Source organism: Rhinopithecus roxellana, chromosome 8 (assembly GCF_007565055.1).
Source record: "Rhinopithecus roxellana isolate Shanxi Qingling chromosome 8, ASM756505v1, whole genome shotgun sequence".
In the NCBI taxonomy this organism is placed as follows: Eukaryota; Metazoa; Chordata; class Mammalia; order Primates; family Cercopithecidae; genus Rhinopithecus; species Rhinopithecus roxellana.
The window spans coordinates 126,703,630-126,719,540 of NC_044556.1; the positions used below are offsets into that span (position 1 = coordinate 126,703,630).

The 15,911-nt window shown below is 41.2% G+C and overlaps 1 protein-coding gene across 2 annotated transcripts in view; it reads left to right on the plus strand.

Annotated features, from left to right (window-relative positions):
• PAPPA2 (pappalysin 2) overlaps positions 1–15,911 on the plus strand; it is a 394,482-nt gene that overhangs the window by 299,417 nt on the left and 79,154 nt on the right. For both annotated transcript variants that reach the window (XR_748418.2, XM_010367396.2), the window contains exons 15-17: positions 8,366–8,537; positions 12,386–12,563; positions 13,747–13,960. Coding sequence is in view for 1 of the 2 variants with exons in the window: in XM_010367396.2 (XP_010365698.2) it covers positions 8,366–8,537; positions 12,386–12,563; positions 13,747–13,960 (564 nt within the window). In the remaining variant the exon portion in view is untranslated. The remainder of the gene's footprint in view (positions 1–8,365; positions 8,538–12,385; positions 12,564–13,746; positions 13,961–15,911) is intronic.

Consider the following 15,911-nt stretch of genomic DNA (forward strand, 5'->3'; position numbering starts at 1 on the left):
GAACTCATCCTTTTTTATGGCTGCATAGTATTCCTAGTGTGTATGTGCCACGTTTTCTTTATACGGTCTATTATTGATGGACATTTGGGTTGGTTCCAAGTCTTTGCTATTGTGAATAGTGCCACAATAAACATACATGTGCATGTGTCTTTATAGTAGCATGATTTGTAATCCTTTGGGTATATACTCAGTAATGGGATTGCTGGGTCAAATGGTATTTCTAGTTCTAGATCCTTGAGGAATCACCACACTGTCTTCCACAATGGTTGAACCAATTTACACTCCCACCAACAGTGTAAAAGCATTCCTATTGCTCGACATCCTCTCCAGCATCTGTTGTTTCCTGACTTTTTAATGATCACCATTCTAACTGGCATGAGATGGTATCTCATTGTGGTTTTGATTTGCATTTCTCTGATGACCAGTGATGATGAGCGTTTTTTCATATGTGTGTTGGCTGCATAAATGTCTTCTTTTGAGAAGTGTCTGTTCATATCCTTTGCCCACTTTTTGATGGGGTTGTTTTTTTTTTCTTGTAAATTTGTTTAAGTTATTTGTAGATTCTGGATATTAGCCCTTTGTCAGATGGGTAGAGTGCAAAAATTTTCTCCCATTCTGTAGGTTGCCTGTTCACTTTGATGATAGTTTCTTTTGCTGTGCAGAAGCTCTTTAGTTTAATTAGATCCCATTTGTCTATTTTGGCTTTTGTTGCCATTGCTTTTGGTGTTTTATTCATGAAATCTTTGCCCATGCCTATGTCCTGAGTAGTATTGCCTAGGTTTTCTTCTAGGGTTTTTATGGTTTTAGGTCTTACATTTAAGTCTTTAATCCATCTACAGACAAACATGGTAAAGCCCATATCCGGAATCAAAAATTAGTGAAGCAATTTGCCCAGCACTGGGACTTCCAAGTCTAGTTCTGAACTTGCAAATAGGTCACATTCTAGGAAGAGATGGACATATCCTGACAGATCTATTTTGAGGAGCCAAACTCTGTGCTGAGACTTAAATAAAGGGGCAGAGAAACTTCCACTTTCCCAGGATACAGGAATGGAAGGAGAAGTCGGTTTGGCATAATAATTCAACATTTTTCTATCATGCGAAGGAAGAATCAGAATTACTGCTGAGATTCCTCTGTTTCCCTCAGATGAGAATCTTCAGAGGAGAAGAACTTGAATTAATTTTATTTTCCCAGTTAGTAGGGTTCTCAACACCTCAAAGTACCAGCATTGGTCCTCCCAAGAAGGAAATATATTTAACATTTAACCTGGTTCCTGTCCTACAAAGCAGAGATGAAGTCAGATAAGGAGGAAGCAGAATGGGGAGTTGGAATCAAGACTTTTTTTCTCTGTTAGTTTGGATAAATAGCAAAGCTATCTAAGGATGAATGCTGTTATTGTCATTACATTTGGTTTTCAGTTGGTGGTGGGAAAATTAAATGAGGACTCTGTCTCATCCAGTCCACTGTGCATTCTATACATCCGACTCCTATCTGCTGCCAAATTCAGAGCATGCATTCCTTCTTAGCCCATACCCTCTTATTTCCATAAGAATCAATACAATGAATTAAAATAATAGAGGAAAATCTGATCCTCTTTTACTACTTAACCTTCAAAGAGCTGTTTCTAGAAAGACCTCTGGGATTGCTATTTAGTCAGGGGTGGTACTTCTTGGATAAATGAATTACAATATTTTGTTTAACTAAACAACTGAAAATTTGGGACATTACACTAAAAAAATACACTGGGCAAGAAAGGTTATGAGAAACTCTTTCTTGAGTTCTCTACCACATCCTGCCTGTTCATGGGTTTTCTGCACTCCCACCCCAATACCACCATCACCTCATCTGTGAAACTCAATACCATGTTAAAGCTGGAAGGGCTGTTTGATAGAAGCCAGTTCAACCCCATCATTTTACTAATTTGCAGATGGAAGGCCAGGATGGTTAAGATACTTGCCCAAGGTCCTAGAGGCCAGCAGGGGCAAGCCAAGACCAGAACCCAAGTCATGTGGCCTTGGTCTACTACTTTCTTCATCACACTGTATTGTTTCTTGAAAAGTGTGGTACAGATGCCAGTTTCTCTTAAGCAAAGCTAGATGCTAGATAAAAGTTGTGATCAGACTTTTATGAATGCCTGGGGGAGGGTGGATATTGACTTTAGAAAAGTTTATGAGATGATGTCACCCTGATTTTAAGTCTGAGCTAAAGCTCAATTAAGTGCTTCTTTGTTGTTACATTACAATCTTAGTGTTGTAGGAAGTTCTGAAATATCCCATCATTTCTTTTGGACTAAGTTTTCTCATTTAATACAAGAAATTTGAGTTGAATTATCTTTAAGATCTGTTTCCATTTTAATGAGCTCTGGTTCCTCTAAAATGATTGTTGTTGTTTTTTTTTTTTTTTTTTTTTTTTTTTTTTTTTTTTTTTTTTTTTTTTTTTTGAGACAGAGTCTTGCTCTGTCGCCCGGGCTGGAGTGCAGTGGCCAGATCTCAGCTCACTGCAAGCTGCCCCTCCCGGGTTTATGCCATTCTCCTGCCTCAGCCTCCGTAGTAGCTGGGACTACAGGCGCCCGCCACCTCGCCCGGCTAGTTTTTTGTATTTTTAGTAGAGACGGGGTTTCACCATGTTAGCCAGGATGGTCTCGATCTCCTGACCTCGTGATCCACCCGTCTCGGCCTCCCAAAGTGCTGGGATTACAGGCTTGAGCCACCGCGCCCGGCCTAAAATGATTGTTAAATGCCCACCCTCCCCCACCTCCATCACAGTCAGGAAATGGGGTCTTTAATCTTTCACACATTCTTACATAGGAGAAAAAATGATTTTAGTACTGATTCTGACCGACTCTGAAGTAATGTAACCTTCTGAAGTTCTTTCAGGTTGGCTCAGACCCTCAAGGGAACCTTGAACCAAAGCTTTAGGGCAGCTGTAGGCAGAATAACAGGACTTTGCCTATTTGTTAGGAATTACTGAGCTCCGCACATATGGACTTGGGTTGGAAGCTGTGCCAATGTCCCTGCGATGGTCTCAAAAAATGGATGACTAAAAGAGCTGCCTGGTTTGGCATTCTCTGGGGGACAGTTCTTGGAAAGTTTGTTGGTGGGGCTGGCCACTCTATTTGCAAAGAATGATGTCTGTTTTCTGGTGTCTACCTTACCCTGTTCCTCGCTAACTATTGAAAGATGTAGGAAGACTTTGGGAACCTGCCCCTAAGTCTGAACCTACCCCTAAGTCGGTCTTCAGATATAAAGGTTGACTCCTTTCAGTATAGAATTATCTAAAGTTGTTAGTTAGGATTTAAGAGATCTGCACAAACTGAATTCTTTTCAGTTCACAGTTTTAGGGGAAATGATGTTTTTATCCATGTTTTGAGATTTCTGCTTTTCCTTTGTTCTGTCTGTAAAGAACTGGAGAAACCTTTCCAGACATCTCTTGCCTTTCCAAATTGTATTCATTCATTAAAGTCACATCAAATTCAATAATAAAACTTTCTCAGAAATAGCCATGAATTTATAAGCAGTAATACATGATTTAATTATTTTTTTCTCTTCAGCTGTATTCAAAGTTTCTTCAGAACAGGGGATATGTTTTATGCTTTTGATCTACCTCATGACTTCTTTGTGATAATTTGAGTTTAATATAATAAAACATAATGATGAAACAGTGAGGCCAATGTCTCCTTCTGGAGTCAGTCTTGGCCTATAGAATTTATTGACATCTCTTTCAGGTTACATATATTCTAGATCTTTATGGGGTTGAGCTTTACTCCTAGTGAGTATCGACACTTTGAAACTTATAAATATCAAATTCTGGAATCCCCCTGCAGTCCTACAGAATCAACATTTTCAGGGGATAGAGCAGGAGTAAATGTTTGTAAAAGCTTCCTAAGTGAGTCTCATGCACAGCTATGGTAAAGCCTGCCTCATGGAATAAGAGGCCACTCTTAAGGGATTGTGCCAGCAGAGGCTTCCCAAGTACAAGCATCATTCACGTACACAACTAGCAAGGGAAAAACACACATCACTATTGCAGGGCATTGCTAGGATTGTGCCTGGGTGTCCACAGGCAGGTTCTGTACAAGAGGTCGATAGCCAAAGGTTAACATACATTTTGAACAGAAATTCCTCAACCAAAAGCATGTTTTAAAACCTTATAACACAATGGCATTGGAAGTGAAGACCAGCAGAAAGAGAGTCGAGGCTTATCAGAGTGGAGAGGCAAAGAGCAAAGCTAGGGTTATGTGTAGGTGGTCATCCACGTGGTGTGATTTGTAAAGACCTACTGACTTAAACCTCCCTTGTGAAAAAATCATTTGGCTTAAAACACTGACTCTTGTTAAGATGGAAGTACCTGCGAATCACATCTGACTGGGTACATCATATTCTTACCTGAGAACACATCGTAATGGGGTGGGGAAAGAGCTGGAAACATAGATGGAAAGAGAGAGGGTGTTGCCAAAAGAGGATGCACACTGGGCAGGGCATCGTGCAGACAGTGGCAGCTGGACAAATATCATCACCTGATTTACTGTTATTTAAAAGAGAACTGCTCAAAACTATGGGACTATTAGATATGCTATGTTTTTCTCTTGCCTACCCTGCTGAGGAGCTCCTTGGCTCACTCTGGCCTCTGCTGCTAGCTCCTGAATTGGGAAGAAAGCAACAGGAAAGCAACCTCATCCCGTGGGAGATGGCCCGGTGGTCTAGGCTGGCCCTGAGAGTGAGGGCTCTGAGATCCAGCCTGAGGATTTTCCTCTGACTCGCTGTGTGGCCTCCAGCCAGTCTCCAAACAGCTTTAGTTTCCTTGTATGTCAAACCAAGATAAATACCTAACTTCCCACTTCTCTGGGGCATTGTAAGGTTTCACTTCTGCCACTTTCAGTAAGGTTTGTCCAAAGACCATAAGAGGAAAGCTTTTGAGTTTTAAGATGAATTACTTTTAGTACTGATGTAGCATTAGTTAGAGAGGAGAATGTACTGGGAGGGTGGGATAATGGAGAACACAACAACCTCACTCAGAGAAGCAGTGTTTGTAGTGGAAGAGAAACCCAAAAGGGCTTTTGGGGTTGGGGTGCAAGGGAGAGAAGTCTACAATTGGTACCAGATGCCATCAGAAGCTAACGACCTGACAAACTCCATCCTCATAAAACAAATTCCTTAAAAAGGAAGCAAATGGAAATATAAGCTAGTGAAAGAATTTGCAGCAGCTGCCCTAAAACCATTTCTCACTTCATAAACAGGTCTGGGTTTGGTCCTTTTTTTTTTTTTTTTTTTTTTTTTGGTGTTGGTCTTATTTCATGCCACTTTCCCCTCTCATATTCTCCCCTGTCTCATTCTTCTTCCCTTGCTGCTCCTGCTGGATGGACTTCTCACACTGGCAGTCATAACAATAGTAGTTCCCATTTTGATGGAGGGAGGCTCGTTCAGAGCATTTGTTTTGTGTCTTGTCTCAACATGTATTTGTCTTCAATGATGGCATGGATTAATTGGATGAAGTCACTCAAAACAGCACTTGCTCTTTTCACCCTAACTTATTTCCAATAAACTGATGTGGATGAGAGTATTAATGACTCTCTGTTTTCCAGTACTTCCTGTTTAGCATGCCGAAGAAGAGATTACGTTTGGAACATCCGTGGCATGTGGCATCTAGAGAACTAGGAGTTCTTTAGCATCACTAATGAAGCATCATGATCACATTTCATAAAGGATAGTCAGAATTTAGCTTCCTTGTCAGATAGATTAAATAAATATTTGGAGACAAAAATGTATTTCCTACATTGCATATCAGCATTGAATTTGGGGAACTGGGGCTGACTCATTAACAACCCCCACCTTATATTTTTCTTCCTTCATCAGGTCTCAGAATGGATACTTCATCATCACAGGAAATAACCAGGGCTTAAACTTGTGAAAACATTTTCTTCACACCGATCACCTCCAATTCTTCCAACTTATACATAGTAAACATAGATAAAAGGAATGAGAGTATCATTGGCATATGATTTAAATCTCAAAGCCATAAGAGTAGGGTCAACAAATTTAGCATGTTTAGTTTGAATCTATCCTTTTGGGGCTAGTGCTTTTTAATTCAAGACTCAATTATTTCAAGGTAGTAGGTGCATATTCAATGATGTTTATTCTACTTTCTCATATCATTGCCTAGCTCTTTGATAGAATAGTTGACCACTAACACAGTTCAGGGGGAAACAGAGCACACTACTGATGACAAGATTCATAGTAGTCATATCTTTTGGGCTAATAATTAGCACCAGGGACAACAACATCAAGAGCAAGAAAATATCTTGTTAGTCTTCCATACTAGACTATGTATTCCCTAAGAGCATGGTTCTTACACCACTGGTACTCAGATCAATGCCTTCCCAACAGAAAGTGCTCACTAAATGCTTATTAATGAATGAGTGGAGAAAGATGGTTGAATCAGTGTTTAATGATATTTTCACATTTCAGATCCCTATTTGTCATTATAAAATTTAACAAATTTCTCATTTTGATAGCCAAGGACTGACTTTGCTGTTTATAACATGAACAATCTTAATTTAGCAAATTTTTATTGTGTCGACTACAGCAAGTCATGTGTTTAATGTAAAGTGGGTAAGAGTCAGTTTTCCTCTTCAAAATGTCCATAATCTGGTTGGGACATTGAGCATTTAGAAGACGCTCATATACTGATTACCTTGTGAATAAAAGGATAAATAAGTTAATTCACTAATTAAAGCATGAGAAAATGCATACATAACTATAACACAAGATAAAGCAAGAGAAATGCTAGAAGTGAGTTATTTTTTAAATCTGACTGGGAAGTTCAAAGGAAGAAGGCATCTGAAGGGACTTTGAGAAGGAGGGTGTCTTAGCTCATTTTGTGTTGCTATAACCAAATGCCTGATTGTGGGAAATTTTTAAAGAAAAGAGATTCATTTAGCTCATAGTTCTATAGTCCTGGAAGTGCAAGAAGCATGACGCTGGCATCTGCTCAGCTTTCTTGTTGTGTCATACATAGCAGAAGCAAACACATGCAAAGGTGCAAAATTTGAGAGGCACCCTGACTTTATAACAACCCGCTCTCATGGGAACTAACCTGTTCCAGTGAGAACTAATTCAGTCACCACCATGAGAACAGCACTAAGCCATTCATGAGGGATCTGCCCTCATGACCCAAATACCTTCCACTAGGCCCCACCTACCAATGGTGCCACATTGGGAATCAAATTTCACCATGAGTTTTTTGGGGACAAACCATACCTAAACCATAGCAGAAGGCCTTGTAGAAATCTCAACAAATTGAGCAAAGGTACTGAAATGGGAGAACAAAAAAATGGGGTGACTAACAGCAAACAGAACACTGAGGCCTTTTGCAGTGAAGCAGTAGAGGAATAACAACTCTGTGAGGTTGCCATAATTATCCCCATCTTATAGGGGAAGAAGCTGAAACACTTGGGAATAACTCACTCCAAATCAAACAGGTGGTAAATGATGGGTCCAGGATTCAGTTTCAGAGAGCCTGAGGCTAATGCCCTCATTATTAACCTCTATGGTTCTGCCATGGCAAGAGGGTGACACTCATTTTGCTCCAGTGTATTCTTGCTGCTGTTATGGTCCAGGCTGAGTCTAGATTGGCCCTGGCAATCCAAGACAGCAGTTCTCTGCTGAGAGGATGTCTGTGGAAGCATCTAGCATAAGTTAAGCATGGGACATGGATTCAAGATGTGTGAGTTTCCTCTTCCAGTAATCGGTTCCATTTCTGCTGAGTCTGTGCTACTCTTCAGTGGTATGTACTGCTATGGCTTTAGCAGTTGTCAAAATATTTCCATACCAATCGGTAAATTGGTGTTGCCTTTCTGTCATCTCAGAAACCTAGGTCCTTCAGACGTGGCCTTCTGTGTCACCTTGTGATCAAACATTTGAAAGACTGATGCCTGACATAACTAGGGGCCTTCAGGTTTCACTCCTGAGCTTTGTTCTGGATTTGTTCTAATTGCTTGAGACCCAGCAATACTGGTTGTTAAATATTTTGAGTATCATCCCATGATCTGTTCATTTCTGAACCAGAAAGAGTTCATTGCAGAACTCTCGGAATATGTTCTCCACCTCATTTCATCACCATTTGATCCTTCTGGAAGAAAAAGCCATAGAAATTCAGCTAACTGTTACTTGTTAGCTGTTAGTTTTTATGTTTGTTATTTGCTGCATGATGTTGGGTAGTAGAGAAAAAATGGGATGAGTTAAATATCAGTTTTGGAGAAAATTGTTCTCTCCGGTTTAGGAGCCCTCCCAGACGGAGCTGCAAAGTCATTGCCGCTCCTTACTGGTTCTCAACGAGTCCTAAGATGCTTCTGTTTCTCTCATCCCAGCTGTGTCCATCAGCCCTGTGGGAAGCAGGACAGCTGTCCGTCATTGCTGCTTGATCATGCCGATGTGGTGAACTGTACCTCTATAGGCCCAGGTCTCATGAAGTGTGCTATCACTTGTCAAAGGGGATTTGCCCTTCAGGCCAGCGGTGGGCAGTACATCAGGCCCATGCAGGTGAGTTGAAAGATCATGATCACCAGGACCAAGTTCCTGGGAAGGGTGGGTATTCATGCTCTTCTCTCTGGCTCCACAGGGAAAGAGCAGATGTTTTTAAGCCATTTGAAAGGAAAACATGGGGGCTCTAACAAGCAGAAAGAAGGATGGCTTAATAGAAATGCAAGGTATATAAAAGTATGTACAGTGCTGATTGAGTGGGTTTTAAATTTCTCCTAAGGTGGGCAGTAAATGGGAGTGCTTATTCTGTTCTTCTCCCTTGTTTGTCTTTCTATCAGAAATTATTTTCCTTCCTTTTACCTTTAAGATGAGAATGCCAAAGTTCAGACTTGTCTGTAATTTTCAGGAAAGATCCGTTGTAATCAGCATGTCTGTGGTTCACACTGTCCACCCACCCCCCAACAACCCTCCAACAAAAAGACTGAAGAAATAGAACCTGATTTTCTCCCCAGAAGCATTAAAGCTGTTACTGAGGCAGAGATTCTGTCATGATTCTAACTCTGGCCAAATTTTCCAAATTTCTACAAGCTTCATTTCAAATTTCTACAGCACCATTTTCAGAATTTCAAGCTGGTCTGGAGGTAGTAGTATATGTAGATTAACAGGATAGCTCAGGAGACAGATCAGAATTAAATTTTGGCTCCACTGTATATAAGATGTGTAACTTTGGATTAAAAAATAAGCAAAACAAATTAATCTCTTTAAGCTTGTTTTCACATTTTAAAATGATTAGAACAGGGTGCTTACCTGATTGAGTTATGATGATGACTGGAAATAATGTAAATGCTTTTAGCAAAATGATAGGTACATAGCACTCTAACCGTTGTCAGTATTATGACATGATCATGTATTCTCAACTAAGAATTTTGTTTTCCATCCTTCCTTTAGAGAGTCTTCGATTCCCTACAGAGAAATTTTAAACATGATATCAGCCATTAGAAAACATGACCATATTATAAGATAGAAAAAGGATCCCCTAGGGAAGAGAGGATGGTACTCGAGGGAAAAAAAACAGAAAGATGTGGTCTCATAAGGAAAGAGTGGACACACAACTGTTAACTAGACATCAGTGATTTACAAGAGTTGATTTTTTTTTTTTTTTTATTTTGTGCCAATTGATTGCTTAACAGGTTGGGAACCTGTGGGAGAATTTCACTTGCTTAGAGATGTCAGGATTTAAAGGTGTGCACTTTGGCTTCAGCTGGCTTGGTTTCTGCCTGGAGAGAAACAGGTTTAATATACCTTGAGGCACCAACTTCTTGGTCTGTGATGCTTTAGTCAGGACGGCAGAGCCCTTATTACCTGTTCTTCACTCAACTCAGGCAAAGGAATGTCCACTCCAGAAAAGAAATAAAAAGACTGGAAAAAAATGCAGGGACTGAATCTACTCATGTGATAGGTGAAGAAGGGGAAAGAAGAAAAGACAACATGTTTAATGCATTAAAATTAGAAGCAAATTCAAAACAAAATGGACAATACCTAACAGAGACAGGAGAAACACCAGGCAATATATGCAGATTTTGAGAGACATTCTTTGTTTGTTTGTTGTTTGTTTGTTTGTTTGTTTTGAGACAGAGTCTTGCTCTGTCACCCAGTTGCCCAGGCTGCAATGCAGTGGCACCATCTCAGCTCACTGCAACCTCCCAATCTCCACCTCCCGGGTTCAAGCGATTCTCCTGCCTCAGCCTCCTGAGTAGCTGGGACTACAGGTGAATGCCACCATGCCCGGCTAATTTTTGTATTTTTAGTAGAGACGGGGTTTCACTGTGTTAGCCAGAATGGTCTCCATCTGCCAAACTCGTGATCTGCCAACCTCACGATCTGCCCACCTCGCCCTCTCAAAGTGCTGGGATTACAGATGTCAGCCACTGCCCCCAGTCTGGAGAGGCATTCTTTAAGTGATAGTGGCTCGTTGTAATTAGAGCCAGACTTGCATGCTGTGTTAAGTGAGTGAGGGGCAGCATCTGGGCTGGGAGAAGGGTAGGAGCTCACTGTTTGCCAACCACATGGCACAGTCAGCAACGGCACTCTCCAGCTGACCAAACGTGCTGTCACCTGAGGCTGGCCCCATGAAGGAAATTATACAATCCCTGCTCGTGATCACAAGACAGTGGGGATGTTTGCTTTTTGTTGACACAAGAACCGAAACTAAACAGAAAAATGTGTCTGGCTTTGAATTGGGTCCTTCTGGCAAACAACAGGGAAACATTGGGAAGCGGGAAGGAGCAGCTAGCCAGGAGTTGGTGTCGGGGGTGACAGGTGCCTTCAGCAGTCATTTTACCTGTGGCTTTGGTGCCACTGTGATTTCCTGGCAGGATGGCTGGCTCAGCCATAGAAACTCCCCTTTCTGTCTTTGACCTTTGATAATCCAGTAGCTACAATGTTGTCTGTGCGTTTTTCAAACAAGTCATAAGCTTCTAGGTCTCCAGGTCCTAGCTTGTTACATTCCCCCAACCCTAGACACCTTCTTCTCCCACCTCCCCCTGTACTGCTGGGAAGTCCTGATCATTTTTCAAAGGCCAACCCTGTATTACCTATTCTGTGGAACTTCTACATGCTGTCCTCCCTGGCCGAGGATGGCAGTTCTTCCTCCAGCTCCTGTTGTACCATCACACAGGAGCATGCATTATACAATATGACTTTATTGTTGCATATTTATGTTTTCTTTCTTCTTGATCTCAGTTTTCTACTTCTGTTTTATGGTTTGCAGTCTTTATATGGCATTCTTTCTAACCATTACAGAAGGGGATAGGATATAACAAACAAAAATGTAGCTCTTAACATTTCCTTCTTTACTTTCTTTTCTGCCTTCCTCCCTCTTTTTCTCCTTTCTATTCTTCCCCCTTCACATGTTTTTGAATCATTGTTTCAACATGAGATTTGCTTGCCTGGTCGATTTTTAGTTCCTGGAGGATATCTTGTTTAAGACAGGACCTGGCCCTTCTAGGTGCTCGATAAATATGTCTTCATTGAATTAGTAGCAGTATGCTCTAGGGCTGCCTTACTGAAATGGCAGGCCCTAGGAAATGGCTAGAATCTCTCACATTTAACTACAAGGTTTAGAAGATGCCTTGTATGCATTAACTCTCAGCACCATTCCCAGTGGAGGTAATTATTTTCAGTAGCATTATCAGTTGGCTTATTAATAAGAGTGCCAGCAGGAGACAGATGACATACTCAAAAGTGGGCAATGTGAGAGAATTTAATCAAGGGACCACTCATAAATGTGCAGGCAGGATATAGGAAAATCACAAGGAGATGGTGCAGTATCCCAGGTGAAGGGGCTCAGTTATCACCCCTAGGCCTGAAAGGTTTACCTTAGGAGTGCAGAATCACAGGAAGAAGGAGCAGAAACTGTGTGGAGCAGGCTTCCAGAAGATGCAGCCAATCTGCAGTGACCCTTGGGAGAGAGTGGGGAGAATCAGCACCCTGGCCTCCCTCTTCTCCTCTCCCTCTCCAGGCTCCTGACACTGTGTCCTGGATCTGAATGCAACTACAAGTCAGAGGCATGAAATCCACTGGGGTCAGTTTCCCTGGACCAGAGCAGGGCGGAGAAGAGTTGAGAACAGGTCTGGAGGAGCAACTGGAAAGCAGACAACAGAGATGGCCTGAAGGAGTCTTGCCATGTCATGATTCTCTGGCACTAGCAGCCTTCTTTTATCAGCATCATACTGAGTATTGTAAGAATGTATATTAAAACAATGAGGCCTGAAGAGGGAGAAAGGCAAAATAATTTGTCCTGTTTTAAATGTTTAGACAGATAATCACCGAGACTCTTCTAAAGCCTGGAAACTACTCTGATACGTTTTTTATTGTGACTTTGACAGAAGCAATTTCTCTGTTTCTAGAAGGAAATTCTGCTCACATGTTCTTCTGGGCACTGGGACCAGAATGTGAGCTGCCTTCCCGTGGACTGTGATGTTCCCAACCTGTCTTTGGTGAACTATGCAAACTTCTCCTGCTCAGAGGGAACCAACTTTCTGAAACGCTGCTCAATCTCTTGTGTCCCACCAGCCAAGCTGCAAGGTATTGTCTGGTCAACCAGGAACTGTATGCAAGTTCTTTTCCATCCCTCACTCTTGAGGGTACTTTGGGACTCTTTTCATCACTCCAACACCTTTCCCATTTACTCCACTGTGTCACCATCTTCTGATAACTCCAGAAAAGTCCCAAAGGGCAACACCACTCTTTGTCCCCAACTACTTGAAAGGATGCACTGCCTCAGGTTCTCATGAATGAAGGAATCTTAGACTTTCCTCTATTTTTGTTTGATGATGTGTACCCCAGAGGCAAGCCTACTAGAATGGTTGTCCTGATAATATTCATAATCAAGATACAGTCTATTGTGCACATTTTGAAATTTAATATTTAACAACCATCCTTTGAGTAATGTGTGAATTTGTCCCTGGCTTTAGTGCTGGTTAGAGGTAAAGATAGGGTGGAGCCTGCTCTAACTGATGGCTTCTCAGACTTTGATGTGCTTAATAATGACTGAGGAGGCTTGCTATAATTGCAGATTCCTGAACCTTTTCCAAGAGATTCTTGCTTAGTGAGTCTGGGGTGAGATAATGATGCTATGGTGAGTAGTTCATGGATTGCATTTGGAGAAACCATGAATTATACTAAGGCATATGGTATAGTGTTTAAACACAGAACTCTGTATCCAAACTGCCTCTGTTCAAACCCTGATTCTGCCCCTTACTAATTCGGGCAAGTTACCGATCCCCAATCTCCTCATCTGCATAATAGCGGATAATAATAGGATCTATTTCATAGGGTTGTTTGAGGTTTGAAGTTTACACAAGTTAATACATGTAAAATGCTTAGAACAGTGCCTGGCATATAATAAGCACTATAAAAGTATCATCTATTATTATTTTAATGCTTTCCATGATACCATCACTGCTATATTTTTTGTTATTTGTAGGTAGGAAAAGAAGTAATGATTTAGTTGGTAGCCCTTCTTTCATTTGGGTCAAGAAAGATTTATCTGACCTCTGTTTTATGTAAGAGCATCACACTGGATGCTCTATAAGTAAAAATATGTAGGACAAACATTTGACATGGGATTTTTGAGATGCTACTCAAGAAAGAATAATGTGACTTTTGAAAGACACCAGTAAGTTGAGAGGTTTTTATTTCATCTGCTATGATTATCTTTCTGGGCTCTCTGTTCTGAGCATCTTGTGCTTCTCTTTCCTGGAGTCAGGACTGAGCCCATGGCTGACATGTCTTGAAGATGGTCTCTGGTCTCTCCCTGAAGTCTACTGCAAGTTGGAGTGTGATGCTCCCCCTGTTATTCTGAATGCCAACTTGCTCCTGCCTCACTGCCTCCAGGACAACCACGACGTGGGCACCATCTGCAAATATGAATGCAAACCAGGGTACTATGTGGCAGAAAGTGCAGACGGTAAAGTCAGGAAGTAAGTTGAATTGTTCCTGGTCTTTGGAGTTCTACCTACCTCGCTGCTTGTTATGTTTGTTTTTCTGTATGATCTCTCTTTACCTGCAGGACTATATTCTCCAGTCATGACAGGCAGGTAACCTGCTGTGCTTTATGTAAATGTATTCTCTCCCATAGAAGATCCCACAGTCTCACTTGGGTACTTTTTAAAATAATTTCTGCCCTAATTATCGCTTTCCTTGAAAGTAAGAGTTAGCAGTGTCCCAAGTGTTGTATGTGTCACCTGAATCCAACTCTGTGCTGGCCTATACTCGTCAGTCCAGTTTACAATTGCAGGCCTGGCCTGGTCTCCAGCGCAGACCCTTATGAGCTGTGGATATTGGGAAAATTCCTTTCTCTGCCTCAATTTTCTTTCTATAAAAAGGGGATGATGATAACAAAAAAAAATATCTACCAGTTAGGGCTGATGTAGGAACTAAATTAATGATATGAATAAAACATAACATTCAGTAAATTTATTTTAAAAATATAAAACTCAACTCATTTTGGCTATTAATATTGTTTTTATGTCTTTCTGCTTTCTCTTTCCTGAATTTTAAGTATGTGCACTCCTAGACCTGTGGCCAGAAACACTTTTCTTCCAATGTCGTGGGGGATCTGAAAGAACAAAAACTTTATAATGTAATTTAAGAGGAAGGGCTTCCACTAGAGACATCTTGGGGTTCAAATCCTCATCCCCCCTTTATCAGCTGAGTAACCTCAGGCAAATTACTTAACTCTTTGGGTCTTGGTCTCCTTCCTTTCTTCTAGGTTTCCTTCTTATCCTTTTAAGTTTAGAATAATGCTTGCATCAGTATTGAGTTGAAAGATAATTCAACCTTCAACTCAATATCTAACTCAAGGTTAACTCAATATCCAGCCAAGTGCCTGGCTTGTGCCAATTACTCAATAAATGGTTTCAGAAAAAGAAACTTTTTCTGAGTGAACAAAAAACTTTCAGGAAAAGAAACTCCTTGCATTTAGGAAATAGTAGCTGTTCTTTCTCTACCATAAATTATGTAGCTACAGGAGAAACCAAATCTGTTTCTTACCTAGCACTTACCTAGCTACATTAGTTCAAAGCCTGTCAATATGTATTCTTTTAAGATTTTGTTTTTGAACTAACAAAATCCTAGCCATGGTATTACCAGTGGTGCTGGGGCATACAACCTTTTCTTGTAAGCTAGGATGGTCTAAAGGGACAGAAAAAAAATCAGGAAGCTATCTGACTCCCATTTACCCTTTCTCTAGTTGATCTCTCAACCATGTTAACATTTGGCCAATAGAGCAATGGCCTCTCCCAGGGCCTTCCACTCTAGAAAAGGCCCAGGCTCATAAGTGGGAGGGGAAGAGCAAGCCCATACCCTGCCCTTTCCACCAGCGGGAAGGGCCAGGCTGATTACAACATAAACAATACTGATGAAAAATTCATAGGAGGCAACACTCCCTGGTTCTGTGGTCTCTAGCAGATGCAGTAAACAGTTTTTGACAACCAAGAGCATATTTGCATGTGATTTTCATAGCATCTAGAGGCAATTTGCACAGGCAGTGAGTACCCAGGTAATCTTCAAGTGAAAACGTTACTACAGTTACCCTGAAGGCTGCTGTTTTCTTGCTTTTTTCCTCTCTAGTCTTGCCTCTTTTTTCACACACCAGCAGCCACCTCAGATATCTGCAGAATAGTGCCATGAAGAATAAATGACCAGGGGTCAGAGAAATGTCTCAGGACCGGGAGGAATTAAAGACAGCAAGATCATCACCAGTTTTCTGGGCCATGTCTCAGCTTTATGTTGGGAAAAAATGAGGCCTCCACCCAGAACTCTGGGTGGAGTTCTGGGTTTGAGGGACAGTTTTGGACACAGCTTTTCTGACTGAGAAAGTGGATGCTTGCATCACAATGTCAGCATCAGTTTTGGCTTAAACGTTGACAT